The sequence below is a fragment of the Mus pahari genome, chromosome 2, assembly GCF_900095145.1.
Source record: "Mus pahari chromosome 2, PAHARI_EIJ_v1.1, whole genome shotgun sequence".
NCBI lineage: Eukaryota > Metazoa > Chordata > Mammalia > Rodentia > Muridae > Mus > Mus pahari.
In genome coordinates this window covers 62,746,127-62,766,925 of record NC_034591.1, presented here as the reverse complement: position 1 = coordinate 62,766,925, position 20,799 = coordinate 62,746,127, and the positions used below count along the sequence as shown (strand labels likewise).

Here is a 20,799-nt window from a genome sequence, read left to right as displayed (position 1 = left end):
ATGACGCCACGGGAAAGGCAGGGCACAAGGGAGTGGAAATCTACCCAGCACATGCGCAGCTGCCTTGTTTGTTTGTTAGAGCACAGGACATCAGCGCTATCTTGTAATGGCGAATGTGAGGGCGGCTCCCCACAAAAGACAATGTTTTGAACCACAAAAGATCCCGACTAGCTAAGGTATTCTGAACAAAGCGGTAGGTCTCACAGTATTTGTTTTCGAAGCACACTGGAAAATGACAGTAATTAAAACAGCCACTTAAAACCAGACACACAAAACAGTAAAAAAGACAGCTCAGAGTTTGAGGCCCTGTTTTGCAGTCAGTTGATGTCAGTAAAGGCAGTCAAATCATATCTTGGAGACGGTGCTATCCTTTTGTGAAAGGTTCTTTGAAACTGGGACATCTGTATGCAAAGAAAGGAAACTAGACACTGATCTTCGATTGGGTATAAAAGTCAGTGGAAAGATGGATCAAGACTTAAATGTGAGATGTGAAAATTCCAGAAGACAATATAAGAAGAACACTTAGACATTGGTCTGAACAAAGATTTGTATATTTGTATTTGTATTTTTTCTTTGGTCATGATCCAGAAAGTATAAACAACAAAAGCAAAAGTAAATATTGGGTCTTTCCTGAGCTAAACATGTTTTGATATAGCAAATGAAAAAAAAATCAACATTATGAAATGTCAGCTACTGGAGACAGACAGAACTGAAGGTGCTACGTTAGATCATTTGTTGTACAAGTGACTAATTTTCAGTATATATAAGGAACATCAATGAAAAAAGGGAACAAAAAGGAAGGACATGGCTGCTCCTAGGTGTGGTGAAGGAGAATGTTTATTGTAGATAAAAGATAGTCAGAGTTGGGGACATCTGGAAGAACTCTGAGCTGACCTTGTGAGGAGAGGGGAAAGGGGAGAGCCAGGAGAGTAGATGGTAGACAAAAAGGACCAGGTAACCAAAATGGCTGGATTATATAGGAAGGGCTGGAGACATTTAGGGTAGGAGGTGGGGTATGCCATCCACACCCTGTAACAGGTAGGAACTGAGCAATGCAGAGAGAACCTGACAGGCAGGTCCAGGTTGTCACGGGTTTGAGATCTAACAGCTTTTCCAAACAACCATGGCAACAAATTATCTAAATTAGAAGTGAGCCAATGACTCCAATAGCCATATCTCAAGAAAGGATGCACACATGGCCCAAAAGTATAAACAATACTGCCCACTACCGCAAATCCTCCCGGCGTTAAAATAAAACCACAACAGGATATCAACATGAGAGATGAGAGATGGAAGAGAGGGACAGTGATAGGGATACTTACAAAGGGGAAAGGAAGGAAGCAGGGCAAGGATGCAGAGAAAGAGAAACTCGATCGTGGTTAATGGAAATTTAAATTAGTGTAGACCTATGGAAAACACAATGGAAACTCCTTAACTAAACAGAGGATAGAACTACCTACCATATGGTCCACTAATCCCACTGCTGGGCATACATCCAAAGAGAATGGAAAACACTGTCAAACGCTCTGCACTCTTATGTTTACTGAAGTAGCATTCATTTACAAAGATATCGTGATAGAGAAATGGTATTCTTCAGTAATAAAAATAATGAAATAATGGTATTTACAGAAATATGGATGGGACAGGAGGACATTATGCCTACCAAGCGAAGTAAGTTGGTAAAGAAAGGCAAATAGTGTATGCTCTGTTAGCTAGAAGCTAAAATGTTGACATCAAAACCGGAAAGAATTGAATGATGATTGCCCAAGTTTGGGTAGTATATTTTGAATCTTTAAATGGAAAGAAATAGATGTTTGAGTTAAAAAGACTGGGGAACTACATCAGGTAGCAGAATGTTTGACTAGCTGGATACCCAGCACCAACCACATTAACTTGACATAGCAGTCATGACTGAAATAGCAGTACTTAGGAGGAAGAACCAGGACCACCCAGATTGAAGTCATCTTGCGCTACACAGTGATTTTTGAGGCTAGCTCGGTATACCTGGAACTGGTTTTAAAATGCAAGGATGGGTCTCTGTTATTCCTGGGTCAGCAGGAGACCTACAGGTTGCCAGAATTTCTGAGTCCTCATCTGTGCTGGTGGTGATGAAACTTGGCACTTTGGCTTTTCTTTAAAAAGAAAAAAAAAAGGTGCATTCCTACAACGTGGTGATTTATTCTAAAGGGTTCCTATTGGTATGCTTACAAAGCACTGTTTGTGCAAAGCACAGGAAGCAGAAGATGAAAGAGAAGGTGGACTCAGTGGACTGGGTGTGACAGATGAGCGAAGGCGGACGGAATTCTCCACTGTGCAGGGAACTGAGCACAGCAGGCTGGTACTAAGCACCCCAAGGGTGCAAGAAGCGACGCAGGCGGCAGCCGGGGACCGCTCCGGAAGGGGCGGGGCTCTGCGCTCGCGCACAAAGCCCGCCCCCGCGAACCCGCGGCGCTCCCCAGGCCCCGCAGCCGAGCGCCGAGCTGCCGATCCGTCACTCCCGCAGCCACCGCTCGCGTCGCTCGTGGCTCCACCCGCCATTGTGTAAGTGCGCGGCTGCCCGCGCGGGCTGGCGGGGCGGGGGCGCGGGAAGGAGGGAGGGAGGGAGGCCGCCCCTCGCCGCCAGAGCCCGGATGGAAGCTGGGGCGTCTGGGTGAATGGAGGCAGTGGCCGGGGCCAGAGCTCGCTTGAGATCCCCCGTCCTCCAGCCTCTGCCTGGGACTTTCCCCCGCCCACCGCTGCACCTTCCTGGCCTCCCGCAGTGCCGGGTCCAAAGTGCCTGCTGCGGGATGCTTACCCCTGTCGCTGAATTACGTTTGGGAAATAACTTGGGACTTATTTTCTTTTCCATACAGAATCTATACCCCGCTATGGAGCATGCCTTTACCCCGTTGGAACCCCTGCTACCCACGGGTACCGTATTCCTTACCATGCTACAGTGTCACCACGAACCCCGCAGAGGGACCACATTCCTACCCTGAAGGCCTTAACCCCAAACTCCTTTTTCCTGTGCACAAGTTAGCAACCACAGCTGCGCCTCTGTTTCCCTGTTTGGAAAGTGAACATAAATATTTAGTCTTTGCCCCGTAGAACTTTTCTGAGGACTAAGCGAGTTGAGACAGTTTGTACCCTCTACCTGATGTTCCAAGAGTAAACATCCACCACGCCAAATACACATATCCAACAGTGGAACATTTGACACTGGGAACATGAGGGATGTCCATAGCTGCCTGTCAGGGACGTTTCTAATGACTTTGAAAGTACCTGAACTTAGTACAAGATCAGTACATGGTTATATACAGTGTCTTGAAGTTTTAACCCTAAGGCTTTTAATTTTTATTAAAAAATTTGATGCTAGGGATCGAGGCCAGAGCCTTGAAAATGTGAGGCAAAATACGCTTATCAGTAAACTGATTACCCAACCCATAGGATTTTTATTTCTCAAACTTTGAACTTATTGTACTCCACATGATAATAAATATGTGGAACAAGTTTTATTAGTAGCGTTTATTCTTATGTAATTTGACTACAGTGATAAATTGTAAGACTAGTTGTATTTAATTTTCAAGTTACAGTTTTTATGTATGTTTGTGTAGGTACATGTGCACATATGCATATGGGGGTCAGATGTCATTCTAGGGTGTCATTCCTCAGGTGCTGTCATCCACTTTGTTTTTGAGTTTCTCACTGGCCTGGAAATAATTGATTAGGTTAGGCATAATTGATTAGGTTAGGCTGGCCAGCTGGCCAGTTAGATAGGGACCCCAGGTATCTTTCTGGGGCTACCTCCCTAGATCTAGGATTATAAGCGTTAGCCACTATGCCATGGTCTTTTTTTTTTTTTTTTTTTTTTTTGTGGGTTCTGAGATTGAATTCAGTTCTTGCTGCTTTCTTGACTGAACTGTCCCCTCCAGCCCCCTTTTCCCAATTAGTGTTTATTGTGTTTGCACTGTGTAGAATTTTGGGTTCATCATCAGTTTCAGAAGAAACATCACTTTTCCACGGTCGTCACCTTTAGTTTTTATAAGTGTGTACATCCAGGGCTCTTGTTCCGAGTTTTGAATTTAATTGTACTTACCACTAATACAACCTGGGTGTACTGATGGGAAAAGCCAAAGGATACAGTAATAACAGTAGGTGATATTGATCTTCTTGTACAGTCATGTGTCCCTTAAGGGCCGAGATGCGCTCTCAGAAACATAAGGTCAGCGAGTCTGTCAATTGTGTGAACATGCTATAGTTTATCTGTATGTATTAAGATGGAGACCATGTCGCTAGTGTATGTGGTACTGTGAACCACCTTGTATACCTCTAGTGCACTGTTGAATCCTTTTATATAGGTGAGGAAAATAGTGATAGATTGAGAATTAAAACAGGTTGTTTTATTAACGTGGTTATGAGGTTTCCAGTTTCTCACGGTAAACAGTTTTTCAGACATAAAGCATCACAACGTCTTGCAAATTAAATTTCACAGTTTTTTAATTATCTAATAATGGCAGAACCAATAGCATTTCCAAAAATAAGCATTTGGTCCTGGTGGGCTTGCTGACCTTCAACCAAGAATGTTAGTTTCTGAAAAGTCGTCAATGTTTTCTGCCTTGAAAGTACAGAGAGGGCTAAGTGGTGTAAGATGATGTTGAAGAATTTGAATCTATGGGTTTTAATGTTAGTCCTGCTGCTCAGTGGTTCTCAGACCTTACCCTTCAGTTTCTTCATCTGTAGTGCAGAGGTCTGTCATGGGGTTGTTGGCACTATCAATGAATACATGTGAAGCAATTCGATTCAATAGCTAGGAGCTGTTAGATTCAATGGCAAAGTCTCAGAGCAAACAAAATGGCATTGGGAGTTCAGGGCCAGTTCTGAGATGGGAATAGTGATGTACAGGAATTGAAGTGCTTTGCCTTCGATTTTATTACAGGCTCAGTGGAGAAGCCTTGACTCTTTAATTTTTGTGCACTTTTATGTCTACAATGGAACAAGGTCTGTAACACTGTGGTGTAGATACCCATGCCAGATACAAAATTGCCAAGCCAGGATCATCATTGCTCCTGGGGTGGTTTTCAGAATTTCTTCCTCTGTATTCCTATCTCACTTTTAGCTTTGGCCTTGAAAACAGGGTCCAGAGGCATGTTTCTTTTGACTTTAGATCCATGTAAGATGGAGTAAAATTGAATGGGACCAGCGCAGTGCCTAGTCCTATTTTTATTGGAGGGCTTTTTTTTTTTTTTTTTTTTTTTTTTAAATCAGGTAAATAAAGCCTTCCCCAAACCACTAATATTTTGCTGAAGTCTTCTGGAAATAACTGTTCAACAGAAAGGATATATGTTATAAATTGTTTTGCAGATGACAATTTTGGAATAGTGAGTTAAAATGCGTATGTATTCTAATTCTGGATGTTTAATGAGATCCTTGTTCATTATTTTCCCAAAGAAAAATAGAAGTGTTTCTAAGTAAGCAGACCATTCTACTTATCTGGGGTCTCAGCTTCATGGTAAATTATGTGCTTTGCAGGCCCGTGCCTTGTGCTTGTGTTCCATCCTCCTCACTAAAGGCACACAGCTTTACACCTTCTTCTCAAGTGTGGGCTCAAATATACCTAAACTTAGAAACTAATACTTCCTTCTCCCTACCAAGTTCTGTTGACGTCTCTGTTGTGGATCATATAAATATCTTACTATTGTTTTCTCCTTCCCTCCTTCTCTCCCTTCATTTCTTCCTGTTTTGTCACTTCCACCTTGCTACATAGTGAATGCCTCAGAGCTTCTGGCCCCCTCATCTCCTCCTGTTGTGATGACAGATGCCTGTCACCACCACACCTGATGTAATGTGGTAGTGGGGATCCAACCTAGGGCTCATGGTAGGGTGCGAGTACTTCCTGCAGCCTAGGGTGCATGTTAGGAAAGCACCCTACTCCGTCTCCAGTCCAGGTTTTCTAATCAGTAGCATCCATCCAATGGTCTATTTTAAGGATCGTGTTATTGATGTTTGTATGGATCCTCTCATATACTTCATACTTCGATAACAGGTTTTGTTTGTTTGTTTGTTTGTTTTTGGTTTTTTGAAAATGAATGCACATGTATCAGTTGGATAAATTCCTAGGAATGAAATTTCTGAGTAAAAGGCATTTGTACATTTCCAAGGTCAGGAAAAGTGATGAGCTAACTAGTGCTTTTCTGTTGGCACTGGGTGCTGTGGGAGATACAGCAGTGAAAAAATCTGTGTTTTCTCTCCAGGAGTGCAGTGTGGAGTGGGAGGTCAGGAACACAGTAGGATGGAGCCTAGTTAGATGGTGAATGGCCGGGTTCTGTATGAAGCACAGGGTCTCCAGAGAGGGAGATCAGGAAGGCAGGAGGAGGCCAAGAGGTCATGAGCAGACTTTATCTGCATCTCTAAAAGGGCACAGATTTAATTTGTGAGTACCACAGGGAAATGAGCTATGCATTGCAAGATATGGGCCAGCCTGAGGGAGGGCTAGTGCTGCACCCATGCAGGACTGCACTCACATAGAATGGCAGCTGTGTGAGGAGATGAGATGGAGCTGGAGGGCAATGGTGGGAGCTTGAGAATGACTGAGAGATGAATACAGTCAGGGCGTGGAGCATAGAGAGCCCTTTCAGGGACGGAGTTAGGAACCGTTTAAAGGTGTCTGTGCATTCCTTTTTGGAATATTCTGTAAAATCCAGGACAGCGTAAGTAAATGATAGGGATACCCAGCGAGGCACACATTTACCATCCCAGCCTTGGGAGGCTGAAGCAGGAGGTTTACAAAAGAGAAAATGTATCATGGTTCTTTGCTAACTGTGAATCTTTTCACAGATACTTGTGCATAAAGTTGCCATAAGTTTGTAAAGGAGCTGAAAAATTCCCATCACACACATACAGAAACACTGAGGTAGAGTTTGCCCATGCTAATCAGTGCCATGTTGTCTGGGCTTGTCACCATCACTGAGGAGCAAAAGGCTATGCCATCTAAGTTTGTGTGAGTGTACTCTGATCTTCACATGATGAAATGATATCAGGGGGTATTTTCAAATCTTATCCTGGTTTTGCAGCCCTCCAGGATCTGACTCCTAGCTGTCACTTGGGTTCCTCAGTCCTTCCCTTTTCTTTGCCAGTCTTTACTTAAGTGAACATTTGTTCCAACTTCAATGCTCTTTCCTTAGCTCATTCTGTATTTATCACCTAGAGAGCTTATTAGAATTGTTATTCTTAGTTTGCATTTCCTGTATATGGTTTTTAATATATTTTATCAGAGTTTTGCATATCTATAAACATTTCTTTTATCTACAAAGAATTTATATATTTTGGTTATACCTTTTAAAATTATGATCTTTCTCTCTCTGTGTTGTTTGTGTGTGTATGTGCACATATATGTGTCGATGTATATATACTACAACACACAGGTGGAAGTCATAGGACTTCTTGTGCAGTCAGTTCTTCCACCTGTAGGCCCTGACAATTGAACTCAGATTGTCAGCTTGGTGGTAAGCACCTTTACCCACATATTATGGGGCTTTTGGAGATCCCGCTAAATAATAAAGACATGGCGACATCTATATAGTTTAGGGCTGTCGGCTTTTTGCTGGGCTAGTCTCCCAGCTAGCTTCTTAACCTGACTTCTCAGCCATTTTGTTCTAACAGGTGGTTCTTACTGCCTAGTTCCCAGCGCTCTCCTGTTTCCATTTTGTGTTTGTCTGGCCAGAAGTTCTGCTGGTCTTTCTGCCCCAGCTCCGAACTGCCAGCCCTTATGCAAAAAGCACACTCCTTACTCAACCAATTGACATCAGGGGCTCTGTGACCTTGCCCATGGCAGCTGGCCTTTCTCTTGGGCAGGTGAGGAAGTGACAAACATTTACATATCCTGCTACTTTGGTGCTTGCTTAACAGTTGAAAAACAGGGATACAGTTTTCATAGCTGCTAAATTCAGTATTTGTGGCTCATCTCAATACCCACAGTGATATTTTGCCTGCCTTAGGTACAGTATTTTTTATATTTTATCAATAAAGTTAAATGATTACCTCTTTAATATTGAGGAGAGTTGTGAAGATGATGAATATATAGGGAGAATGGAAATAGTTTACCTGTTTTCTTCATGTTTCAGACTTCAGCTTTTTAAACAAATAATTATATTTAACTAGTAGGACATTGCTGTTTTAAGAATTGTGAACACTGGGCTTTTCAGTGTATCCTTGTAAATCTTTACTTTCTCCTTACTTTTCAGTTTATGAGATCATGTCTATCACAAAGCCTCACAGCTCTGTATGTTTGAAACTTTTAGTGGGAAGGAAAGTGGAGTCATAGAGAAAGGGAATAACAACAAGGGAGTGTCTGTCTTAGGTTGGCCCGTGAGCCTGTCTTTGGGGAGTTGTCTTGGTTAGATTTATTGATGTGAGAAGACCCAGTTTGAAAGTGGAGGGCACCTGTCTCTGAACTCAAGAGTGCATGAATTAATTGGTTCTTCTCTGTGTGACTGTAGATGTGATAGGGCTACCTGCTTCAGGCTCCCGGCGGCTACTGTGACCTTACTGCCATAGGGGATTGTAACTTGAAAGGGTGAGATATAATAAAATTTTCTCCCCTAAGCTGCTTTTGTTACAATGTATTTTATTAGAGAAACAGAAATAAAACTCAAAATGGAGAGGCAGGAGGATTGCTGTTCAAGGCCATCCTTGTCTACCTAGTGAGTTTCAGTCTAGCAGAGACTACAGCATGATGCCCCAACTCAACAAACAAACAAACACCCACAAAAAGTTAAGACAAAAGTTTAAAATATATTTTACAATATATGTCTATTAGCCTTTTGCCCATTATGACAAGGCTCCACGTAGGAGCCAACATACCTCCAGCAGAGGCCATAGGGTCCTCTCAGTACATACTCCTAGGTGTGCCTCAGTGCTTACAGGTTTGTTCCACCTGACAATAGCCCCACCTTATGTACCAAGGGGTGTGTCATCCTCAAACTGTAGCATACTCACTAAATAAAGTTATAAAACAATGAGCTGTGTGTATTTCAGTGGCAGAGTCCTTTAGTATGGATATGTCCCTGAGTTCCATCTACCACACTGCCCAAAATAGAACCACACTCCAGCCTCTCAGAGGCTGCTGCTGCTGCCGCCACCGGGTATGTGTGTGTCATTCCTGATATTTACTGTATATAAATATGCACTTAAGCTCTTTAAAATAAAAAATGAAATTATGATATAAATTGCTTTAATTAATTCATAACTCTACTTACCATATTCCATAGCATGTAATGCCGTTGCTATCCAGGTTTTCATTCTTCTAGAATGTGCTTTCCCAGGGGTTCTTCCAGTGAGGACCACCTGTGCACTGAATTCAGTCTCTTTGAATCTGCCACACTTGTTCCTCATACTTTTAATTCTCCTTGACATTGTTGACATTTTTAAATAAAGCTTTTATATCAGCCTTAAATAGATTTGATGGAATAAGAAATATAGCAATTTAATATGTCATACAACTCACTTTAGAATATAACTTCCGAGTCAAAAATTCCATTTTAGTCTCTCCACATAATTTGATCTTCATAAATAAATTTTATGCTGGTAAGGCTTTTATTGATCACTTTACATTTCTTTGCAAAAAGATTATATAGACTTTTAAATTTAGAAAAGATTCCTTTGAGCACGATGCTCTTGGGAGTTATTTCTTCTAAATTGAATTACCATTATTGAGGTTTATTCTAAACTTGATTACCATTTTAAGTATTATTAATGCACATTTGATCCAGTCAGCATAATTATATTACAGACTTTTGTAATAACTAACATTTACATGACATTGAATGCTCAGCATAGTTCTAATGCTTCAATAGGGCAATGCCTGTGGAAAATTTGTGGAAATAAAAGGTGGCCTAGCTTTGAGCTGTAGATGTCCTCATCTTAGTTATGAGACCTTCCTGTGTCTATCAGTTTCTAGGAGCCTTAGTTTCTTTAACTGTGTAAAATAAGAATAAATATAAACATTAAGTCTCTGGGAAGTGTAAGATATTTTAAAGTCAGTTTAAGGAGAGAGGTCTGTTCACATGGTAAGTTCTCGTATTAGAACTTTGCACTAAATAAGCAATATACTCATTATTAGACCTACTATAATTAGTAACTTTTTTTCCTGATAAATTCTTAAATGAGATTGCTATTTGTTTGAGTAAAAGCATTTGGTCCAGTTAAGTGAGAGAGTTCAAGGTAAAGCTAAATGAATCTCTCTCTTACTCCAATTACATGCATTCATGCTCATTAAACTTTGTTATTATATATGCATATGGTTAGTAATTCTGGACCAGCATACCGTTTTGATTAAGTTGTTAATGACTTGAAATATTCTGCTCAATGTAGCTATTATATTTCTGGGCACTTTGTTGAAAATGTCTGATCAAATATAAGTTGTGTGTAATAAAACCTGAGGGTAAATATCAGCATTGGCCAGTTCCAGTGGCATATGTGGATCAGCTGTCTTTAAATTCTGACCCTTATCAATGATAAACACATTCTCTATAGGCCTCTGATCTCTGGATTGTGCCCAAAATTCACATTTCAAGACCCAAGTGATAACATTCGTATGTTGGTATGCGCCAACATCCTTTAATCTACTTAGCAAACCAGAGGAAAATCTGATGTGTGAGAGTAGATTTGACTTTTGTGAATTTGTAGTAGAAACTGTTTTTTTTGGTCATACTACCCAGCCAACTTGGGACAATTGATAGACTTTCTGGTTTGTCTGTTCTCTAGATCTGTGTTCTGCATTACTGTAGCTACTAGCTACATGTGGCACTTTAGTATCTGAACTCTACTGTTTCTAGAACTGACTACACCCTGAGTAAAAAGACAAAAACTGCCCACTCTGTTATTAGAACATTTTCAACATTTTGTAACAATATACTGTTACCTAGGCAGCCTTAACTGAGCCACAGTTGGTTGCTCTAAGAACAGATTTTGAGAGGGCAGAGAGACAGGTCAGTGGTTAAGAGCATGTACTGCTGAGGCGCAGTTTGGTTCTCACAGACACACTAAATACATATAGTTAAAAAGTTAAAAAAAAATATATAAATCTTTTTTTAAATGTCAGAACTTTATTTTCCTACAAGTATGAATGCCAAAAGTCCAAGATCAATTTCTTTTGATTTGGTGTGGTTTCTTCTGTCTGTCTTTCTTTCCATCTTACAAATGATATTCAGTTCCTTTGTGCACACATGATTGGCAGGTGTTATGTGGATAATTTCTCATTCTTTTTTTTTTTTAAAGATTTATTTATTATATGTAAGTACACTGTAGCTGTCTTCAGACATCCTAGAAGAGGGCATCAGATCTCATTACAGATGGTTGTGAGCCATCATGTGGTTGCTGGGATTTGAACTCATGACCTTCAGAAGAGCAGTCGGCGCTCTTAACCACTGAGCCATCTCTCCAGCCCCTATAATTTCTCATTCTTATAAAAATGCCAGCTTTGTTTGGATTAATTCCCATATGAATTCCCTCCAAATATTTTCAAATTCTGAAATATTGATTGTTAGGAATTCAGCCATGATTTAAGTTTGAATTTTGGTTTATGGTTAGTGGTTCTCACAATGCTCTTTTGGTAGGAGCCACCACCACCAATTGCAGTTCCCAGTCAGCTATGCAAATACATTCACATTTGGCATCAAGTAGTAGTCCTTGCTGTTGCTGAGTTCTTATATATGGTATGTAGGTCTGTTAGATGTGCTTTTAAAACTTGCAATATTTTCAGTTTCTGGCAATTTTATAAGTACATAACCTGATTGTAGTTGGAGGGACTCTTGGGGCCCAATGATTACCAAATAAAGAAGTTTTAAAATCTCTGTAATAGGATGTATTTGGTATGTAGAATGTCACTTTTTTTTGTCTTTCTTGGGTGCTGTATGAGTATCTGTACATTTCTGTTTGTTCATTTAATACTTTTTGATTATCCACTGTTAAGGAAACATTGTTCAGTAGTGTTTGTTTAGACACAGTAAGGAAGAGTCTATTCATAACCATGGAAGGCAATACAGGGACCCCTGCAGCTAGATCTTGTAGTGTTCCTGAGAGAGTGCACTTGATGTGTATGTAACATGGTCAAGAGGGAATTGGTAGCCACGGAGCAGGGTGGGTAGTCAGTGAATGGAACATTTTTAAGAGGAGGCAGTAGATGTTAGGGAGTTTTACTTTTAAAAGTCTGTAAGTATTCTTGCTGAGGACAGGGTACACACACATCATTTGGGGGATGGTAGAGGATGAGAAGCCCCTTAGGATCTTGTAGATGGAACTTAGCTACATCATATTTTGAAGGAGATGTACAAAGGGCCTATGTGAAGGTTCAGATCCTGACCAAAGTCTGGCCAAACAGAATCTCTGTTATGATATGGGTCTTTCTCTGTGCAACAAAGTCACTGAGAAATATATAGGAGGGAAAGTCTAGGGATATGCTCACCAGAGGTAGAGAATTTGCTTCTCATGGAAATGAAGAAGGAGGAGGAGGAGGAAGAGGAGGAAGAAGGAAGAAAGAAGGGGAAGAGGAAGAAAAAGAAGAGAAAAGAAAGAAAGAAAAAAGAAGGAAAGAAATTTATGTTGGTTCATTATTTCAGTCCAGGGTTGCTGTGGGCCTCTGGTAGCAACTCACAGTACTTGATGGTAAGGTGCACTTTGTGGAGTAGGCTGCCCATCTCTTGTTTTTGCCCATCTCCTTGAAGGAACTTCCCTAACCTATACCTAATGATCCAACTTCCTCAGTAGGCCCTGCCATTCAGAGATTTTCCCACTCTCAATAATTTCTGGTGACCAATCATTGGAGGACAAATAAGTTTCAACCTAAAACACTCTGAAAAGATTCAGCCTACAACAGGTGGTTTAAGATAATAAACACTATTTTGTATGTTATTAAAATGTTCCCAATAACCTCTTTAGAGGTGGCAATTTTATAATTTCTTTAAACTAGTATCTGTAAAATGTTGCTTTAACTTGTAATCAGTACAGAGGTATTAGATGATAGGGCTTTACATTTCCTGTTCTAAGTTTCCAAGCTTCAGGAGTTGTTTTATATTTCTGTCACATCTTAGTTTTGATGCTAAGTCTTCATTAGATATACTTCATATATATTTAGTTTGTAATTTATCACAAATGGCAGAGAAATCTCTTTGCAAGGTTGCTGCTAAGGATTGTGGTATTTTATTGTCAGGGTCTAGCTAGAAAAATCTAAAAGACAAACTGGACTTTAGAGTTTTAAGAGTTAATCCTAACATTCTTTTTCATTGATCCACGAATAGCCTCATAACTTTGTAATTAACTTCACAGACAATGAAAAGAATATCCCTTTTCCAAGGTCAGCCCTGGATAAAGGTGTTCATGATAGATGGAGGGGTGAAACCTGGGTGTTCTGCTTATGTGATTCTTTTGGTCAATATGGTTTTGTTGAGTGCACTGAAGTAGTATGCTTGCTTTTGAAATCTAGCAAAGGGTGGTCCTTGAGTACAATAGAAGTTTTCTTGTCTCAGGAGTACATATCTCAGAGCGCGAAGCTGTCACACAAAATCAATGTCCATCTGAGCCACTTCAGAGCAGTGGCTTTCAGGCCCTTTGTCTTGTCTCAATGAATGAAATTTGGGACAGTGGGAGGGTGAGTTTAGAAAGGAGTTTTATGAAGGAATTATAGGTGGGAGCAGAAGTAAGCTCCTCCACAGAAGGATCATGTATTAGAAACTGGGTACCATCAGGCTGCTCTTCTCAGGGCGGTTACTGTGGCAGAAACTGGAGTGAGGTGTGGGGAGGTAAGCTGGGCAGTCTACAGTGGTGCCTCTTGTCACCTTCATACCTGTGGGGTGCTCGTGTGGGTTGTGGACGAGGGAAGGAAGGCTGACATGAGTACAGATACCAGAGCTCCATTTTGGCCAAGGCCAAGCCAAGGGCATTTCCAGCTTCTGGCCCAGGATAAACACCTGAACTTCCCTGGTCAGTTTCTGTCTTCTGTTCTTTTCTTTTTTTTTTTTTTTTTGTTTTTGTTTTTTGTTCTTTTCGAGACAGGGTTTCTCTGTGTAGCCCTGGCTATCCTGGAACTCACTCTGTAGACCAGGCTGGCCTCAAACTCAGAAATTTGCCTGCCTCTGCCTCCCAAGTGCTGGGATTAAAGGCGTGCACCACCACATCTGGCCTGTCTTATGTTCTTAATCATGCTGAAACTTAGCATACTTCTAAAAATAACTTTTTAGAACAAAAGGAGTGTGGGGAGGACTCATCTCTGTGGAATGGTGAAATCTGAGGCTCAAGTATTGCGGTCTTTTATTGACACAGGTTACTTAATCCTATTTCACTTCTCTACAAAAATGCAAGGCCATCAAGTGTATTCTTCAGCACTATGGAACTTGCCTTGGCAAGTTGCTGCTGTGACTGAGATACTTTGCTTATTGTATAATTCATAGTTGTTGAGCTTCCCCCTTTAGTAGGCTAAAGGGCACCAAGATTTTCAGGTATCACAGTACGTATGTACTTTGTATGTATGCTGTAAATTTAATTTTTCCCCAACTTTGATTTGATGATTTTTACTTGTTTGTGTGTTTGTATTTGCCTTGTTTATTGTTGTATGTTTAATTACGTTTGGCTATATTTGATGACAAACGTTGCAGTCTAGCTATTGTTAATGGCCAAATTGTTTCACTCACTTTAAGCAGGATCTCATCAGGTTTGAAAACTGTCTTCTCCACTCCATGCAGAGCATCTCATCTGTCTTCTTGGCCTCAATCCCCAGGGCACACCTCTCCCAGTCGTTCTGTTAGTATTTTGATAGTTAGGTTTACATGCATTTGGAAACTAAGGGAATCTGATTCGTTTAGATTGAATAATTGAAAACATAAAGCAAAGCTCTGAAGGCACTTTTAATGTTGTTAGTCATACTCTCCACCCTCCGAAAAAGGAGACGATAAAATATGTAGATTTTGGTACATTAACAACACTTGACTTTTGAGATCTTCCAAGAGAACATCATGTTTCTGCACTAACTTTCTATCTAGGGGATTATTTATTTATTTATTGTTCTTTTTCTTGGTTAAATAAACTGGAAAGTTTTATTCTTTGTTGGCGGCTAACAGATGCTCAACATGTAATTTGTAATTTATTCTCAATGTAATCCTACGTTTATTGCACCCCTGTTTTTGAAGCTACTTACTCATTTGTCAAACGGAATAGTTTCTTTCGTCTTTTTCACTTTCAGGTATGTACGTACAGGTTGTGTGAGGTTCTGTCACAGCTCAGGCTGTGTGAGGTTCTAGCTCCTGTCACAGCTCGGGCTGTGTGAGGTTCTGGCTCCTGTCACAGCTCGGGCTGTGTGAGGTTCTGGCTCCTGTCACAGCTCGGGCTGTGTGAGGTTCTGGCTCCTGTCACAGCTCAGGCTGTGTGAGGTTCTGGCTCCTGTCANTCACAGCTCAGGCTGTGTGAGGTTCTGGCTCCTGTCACAGCTCGGGCTGTGTGAGGTTCTGGCTCCTGTCACAGCTCAGGCTGTGTGAGGTTCTGACTCCTGTCACAGCTCGGGTTGTGTGAGGTTCTGGCTCCTGTCACAATTGCTGCTGAGAGACTTGCCCTCCACTAAGAAAGAACACTGCACTGGCAGCTTTTTCATCAGCCAAGTGCTAATGCTGTGAGTGGGGAGTCCTTGTTTGCAAAATTCCCTGCAGCTCCCCATTGTGTCTAGCATGTGCTCTCCTGTGGGATGACTCTTCTGTTGGAACATAATCAGGCAGCTTTGTCTTTTGAGAAAACATACACCTTTGTTACTGTTGACACAGTAAGCCAACTCTCATCTCAGAAGAAAAACAGAGATAACTTCTACGCCAACAGTGAGTAAAGACATTTGGGTTAGTGGAAGCCTCGGGCCCATTCCTACATTCCAAAACCATTTACCTAATAGTCACAAAGCTAATCACACATAGAAGTTCTCAATAAACGGCTATTTAGGTGCTAAACTAATCTCCAATGATTTGGTTCTGTGTTTTCAATATTCCATCTCTCTCTAATCACTGGACTCAGTCTCACAGGCTGTTTAATAGAGGTATGGCGTTTTCTTTGGCACTTCCCTTCACATTAGACAAACAGGTATTAAAAATATGTATTTTATCATATAGCCTTGTGGCTAAGGTCAAACATACAAATACATATCAAAATAATGGAAGCTCACCTTTGTTTTTCTCCATTTGCAACTTAAGAAGCATAGAAGACTTTAATTTGATTTTTTTCTTTACTCTTTTAAATGTTGAACCATCTGAACTAGACTATTTTCCAAGCTAATATTGATATCGTTTGTTGAACTATCACTTGTGCCAAGAACAGTTCTAGGCATGAAGGTGTCCCAGGAGATCTCCTTAGGCTTTCTACTTTTCAGGCCCACCATTCCTTCCTGGAAAACTAGAACTACCCCAAAGCTCCAGGAGACCTTGCTTCCCATTATTTTAAATGACAACAGCTGCAGGATATTTGTAACTCTAACCAGGGTTTGTGGTTTATCATCAGATGAAATTGAGCTTCAGTGGAAGTAAATAAGTCCACACACTCTCTTGTATATATTTATGAAGGTTTTGTGTTGCATACTCAAACCTTGCTACTCAACTGAAATTCTAGGTGTATATAAGAAACAGCATCACAGTGCTCACCTCAGACTGACTGAATAAAACCCTGCCTTGCTTTCAGTGGTATGTGCAGGTCAGACTTCAGCCCCTTATAATTTGGGACACACTGGCAAAAGAAGCCACACTTTTAAAAAAAACAATGAAAATAAGCAAAGTCTCATATGAAATGCTAATTTAACATGCTATCTAGTTTTTGTTTTAAGCTAGTGATGCCTGGTGAGTTTCCTTTGAGCTTTGCTATTGTCTGGGTGACTGTGCATGGGGACAAGACATAGTGCAGAGCACATTTATTTGAGAGTCTCATGCTATTGTCCTCTGTTCCAGCAGCATCGCCAGGGACTGTCTTCTTTGGGGTACTTGGTATACTTTTCAAAATAGATGTGTATGATTTTGGTTCTGTCAATATATTTGGTACAGATAGAATGAAACTTTCCACATGCCTTTGATTTGATGCTGTTTTGAGTATTGGGGAAGTAAATCTAAAATTTTTATATGTAATTACTAGCCCCAAAGTAATATGTTAGGAAACAAATTCTAAAACTTGAGTATTGTAATGGTAATCGTTACAGATTTAGAACTGTGCAATAGAATGATGAAGTAGATTGGGGCATGTCTCTACTAACTTTCTGAGGATTAATAAGGAAGATTTACCCTGACCAAGCAGAATCATCCAGTAGGCTGGAGCCCAAGATGGAGTATGGGGAAAGAGAAAATCAGCTGTGATTCTCTCTCTCTGCACTTTGGTCTGCCCTGATGTGAACTGCTCTGCTTTAACAAGTTCTTCCTGACATTTCTGAAAATGAACAAAATAAGTCTTCTCCCCACTCCCTAAGTTACTTTTGTCAGATACTGTGCTTGCTCACAGATGCTAACTAATACAAAAGGATTACAGTCAGGAGTGGTTCCCTAAGGAAACTACTCATCTGAATGATGCTCTCTAAATTGTCCCTGTAGGTAAGCGGCATCCATGAATGAGCATTTTTTCTCAGGTGGCTTCAGCGAAGTAGTCACATTGTCACAGTCCTTTCTCTAATGTCACATACTATGCCGGCAAATGAAACCATAATGTTAATTTTGGGAAATGTGCTTTGAAGACTAATGACTTTGGTTTCCCAGTAGACATTTTTTTTTTTTTCTGATCCTTCCTTTTTTCTTCTTCTTTTTCGGGGAATCAGGACTTTAAAATTGTTTGCTCTAAGATAGAACAGATCCAGGCCACTGGCCATCTCAAAGTATGCTCCGTCTCTCTCTGTCTCTCTCCCTCTCCCTTCTGGCGCCTCTCCCCCTCCTCCCGTGTGTGTGTGTGTGTGTGTGTGTGTGTGTGTGTGTGTGTGTGTGTGTGTGAGCTTGTTGAGCTAGTACTTTGAGTCTCTTAATGCCTGTGGCAGCATATCCACATATCTGATCCTTAGCAGAAAAAACAAACAAACAAATGGTGTGCATCTTATAGAGCTTATAGGCTAGTTCGGCACCTGGATACAAATGTCTGAACTTAGAGTGCATTATGACAGGGAGCTCTGAATCACATGAAACACATGAAACAAAGCTGAGGGCTTGTGGAAGGATTCTAACAACTCTCTAATTTTGGAAATCTACATCAATACCTTATGGAATTTTGTATCTGTTAATGCATCTTTTGGAGTGTACATTCTTGGGAGTAGAATTATGAAATGAAATATAACACCCAAATCTCTACTACATATTTCTAGATGGCTTCTGAGAAAGGATGAATCAAGTTGACTGAGCAATTACAGCCTATTAGTGTCCTTTTTAGTATGGCCTTGTTAGAATGCCCTGGAAAAATTTTTTCTAGACAGTGTGTTCTGTAGCCCAGGCTGATCTTAATCTTGAACTCCGTGTGTGTGTGTGTGTGTGTGTGTGTGTTATATGTGTATTTACCTGTTCATATGTGTGTGCAGATGTAATTGGGGCCCAGATGTTAGCAATGAACTCTTCTGTTGTACTCCTACCTGACTTTTTGAGACAGAGTATCTCACTGAATCTGAAAGTAAATGATCAGGGTTAATGTAGCTAGACTTTGTTTTTTTTTGGGGGGGGTGTGCTATGGAGATGAACTCAGGTCCTCACACTTATTATAGCAGCAGCCACTTTGCTGAATGAGCCATCTCTTCTGAGCCATGAGCTTACATTTCTGATCTTTCCGCTTCTACCGAGTACAGAGTTAAAGGTGTATAATACCACAGTCTTTTATGCAGTGCTAGGGTCCGAACCCGGGACTTCATGTGTGCTGGACAAGCATAGACAATCTGTTAAATGTGTGTATCTTTGCAAATTTTGGTGGAAGAATCTATGAAAATTATTTTTGCTTCTCAGCTCCCCTATCTTATAAGACTTTTTCCTTACTCAGACTATCACTAATCATTATCCAAATTGGGAAAATTTTTAGGACTTGAAAATGAACAGAAGAGATTACTAAGTGTCTTTTCTGTGTAATCTGGTTTTGTCTCATGGGTCCTGCAATGACTTTGTGGACTTCTCTTTCTTTCTTCAGATAGACTTTTTCAAAGCTGTGGCAGTACAAGCTAATTAATAACTGTACACATGACTCTTATTTACAATATTGCAAATAATTTCTGTTCAGGGGCCATGTAATTGATTTCTTCCTTGATGAACAGATGTTCTAAGATACTATAGTTAATTGCTGTGAGGCAGAAATTATAAAAACACCCAGTTAACCATATTCTACTTTAGTAATGCTTTTCATCATCTCCCATGCTCAAGACAACAGCAATGACAACAACTGAAAAAAAAAACAAAAAACAAAAAAACAAAAACCAATCAACCAAAACCCAAACAAACAAAATCCAAACAATTCCTTTTATTAAATAGTGTTTCTGTTACTTTCCAGAGGACTGGCTCTCTTGATGCTTAGAGGGTCCTTGTTACAGAAGATGTACCATTCTTAGATAATCAGGAAATAGATTTTAGTAATATTGTTGGCTCATAACCATATCTTGAAATTTGTGCTAATATCCTAATTAATTGTTGAATAGTCTCTGGCGTGTGATCATTTTATATTTGTAGGAAACAAAATTTTAGGTTTTTTTTGAAATTATGATGTAATCAGTTAAATCTTTGCTGATTTAATTGTTAAGAAACCTTTTTTGAATTGGATTTTTGTATACCTGATATATAACAGCTGTTATAGAAAGTGACTATAAACCCCAAAACTATAGAATCTAACCTTTCACAACATGGTACACACTTGGTGTGGACACAGGGAGTGCTCTGCTTAATGCTGTCTTTAGTGCTCCTGGAGAAAATGCATGCATGTGGAGATGCAGCAGAAGGCACTTTCCCCAGGAAGGTGTGCAGAGCACATGGGCTACATCATGGCAGAGTGCCCTGGAAGCAGTCCAACAGGCATTTCACCCCAGTGATGCTCTCCTGATTTGCTTTAGCAGCCCATCAGCTGCCTCTGAAGCTAGGAATTTTCAGGTGGTGAGAGAGAGTCTTAATTCCTCAGCAGCCAATCTCAGCTTGCCTTGTTTTAGTCCTGGAAAAGATCCAGAAAGGGATGACAGAGGTAGGGAAACAACCTCTAGGAGTTTCTGGATGTTTCTGTTTTCTCATGCGTTCTCTTTTCTCTAACAATGATACGGACACAGTAGCGGTGTTATATTTATTTGGGCATCAGTTGCATAGTTTTATGTGCTTTAATTCCCCTAAGCTTGATCCCATGTGCTACGTATTACTTTCAAACTATAGACATGGCTCTCGCCCCTGCCCCCACCACCAAGGCACTAAGTATTGTACTGAAATTTGTTTTTATTTCTTACCTTTTTCAAAAATTAAAAAATTTAACTTTTTATCTGAATTTTGGAAACAGTGCATTGCAACTTGGTGGATCTCCGAGGAGTAGAGAGGAACAAACTCACATGGGTATAGCTCAGAGTGGATAGCTGGCATGGGACCTCAGGAATCCCCAAGGGCTAGAGAGAGTGAGAGGAAAGAGAGAGTGAGAGGGCGATGAGAATTTCCAGGTGTCTAACACCCAAGGCTTAACGCACTTTTCAGGACTGGAGTAATTTAGGCCTGGGAAGTCTGGTTGGAACTTTATGCAGTTTGGGCTTAAAACTATAAAACAATTTAATTATTTAGTTTCTGCCATTTTGATCTACAATTACTGTTATTCTAGAAACAGGTGGTTTTGAAAAGTTCT

General features: G+C 40.5%; 1 protein-coding gene across 2 annotated transcripts in view; it reads left to right on the top strand.

Annotated features, from left to right (window-relative positions):
- The first annotated feature begins 2,404 nt into the window (after positions 1–2,404).
- Positions 2,405–20,799, top strand: part of Tpk1 (thiamin pyrophosphokinase 1) — a 320,733-nt gene continuing 302,338 nt past the window's right edge. The window contains exons 1-2 of one of the 2 annotated variants that reach the window (XM_021189978.1): positions 2,405–2,541; positions 2,853–2,910. In XM_021189978.1, coding sequence (XP_021045637.1) covers positions 2,868–2,910 — 43 coding nt within the window. In that variant the 5' untranslated portion in view covers positions 2,405–2,541; positions 2,853–2,867. The remainder of the gene's footprint in view (positions 2,542–2,852; positions 2,911–20,799) is intronic. The other variant, XM_029535392.1, reaches the window with a different exon arrangement.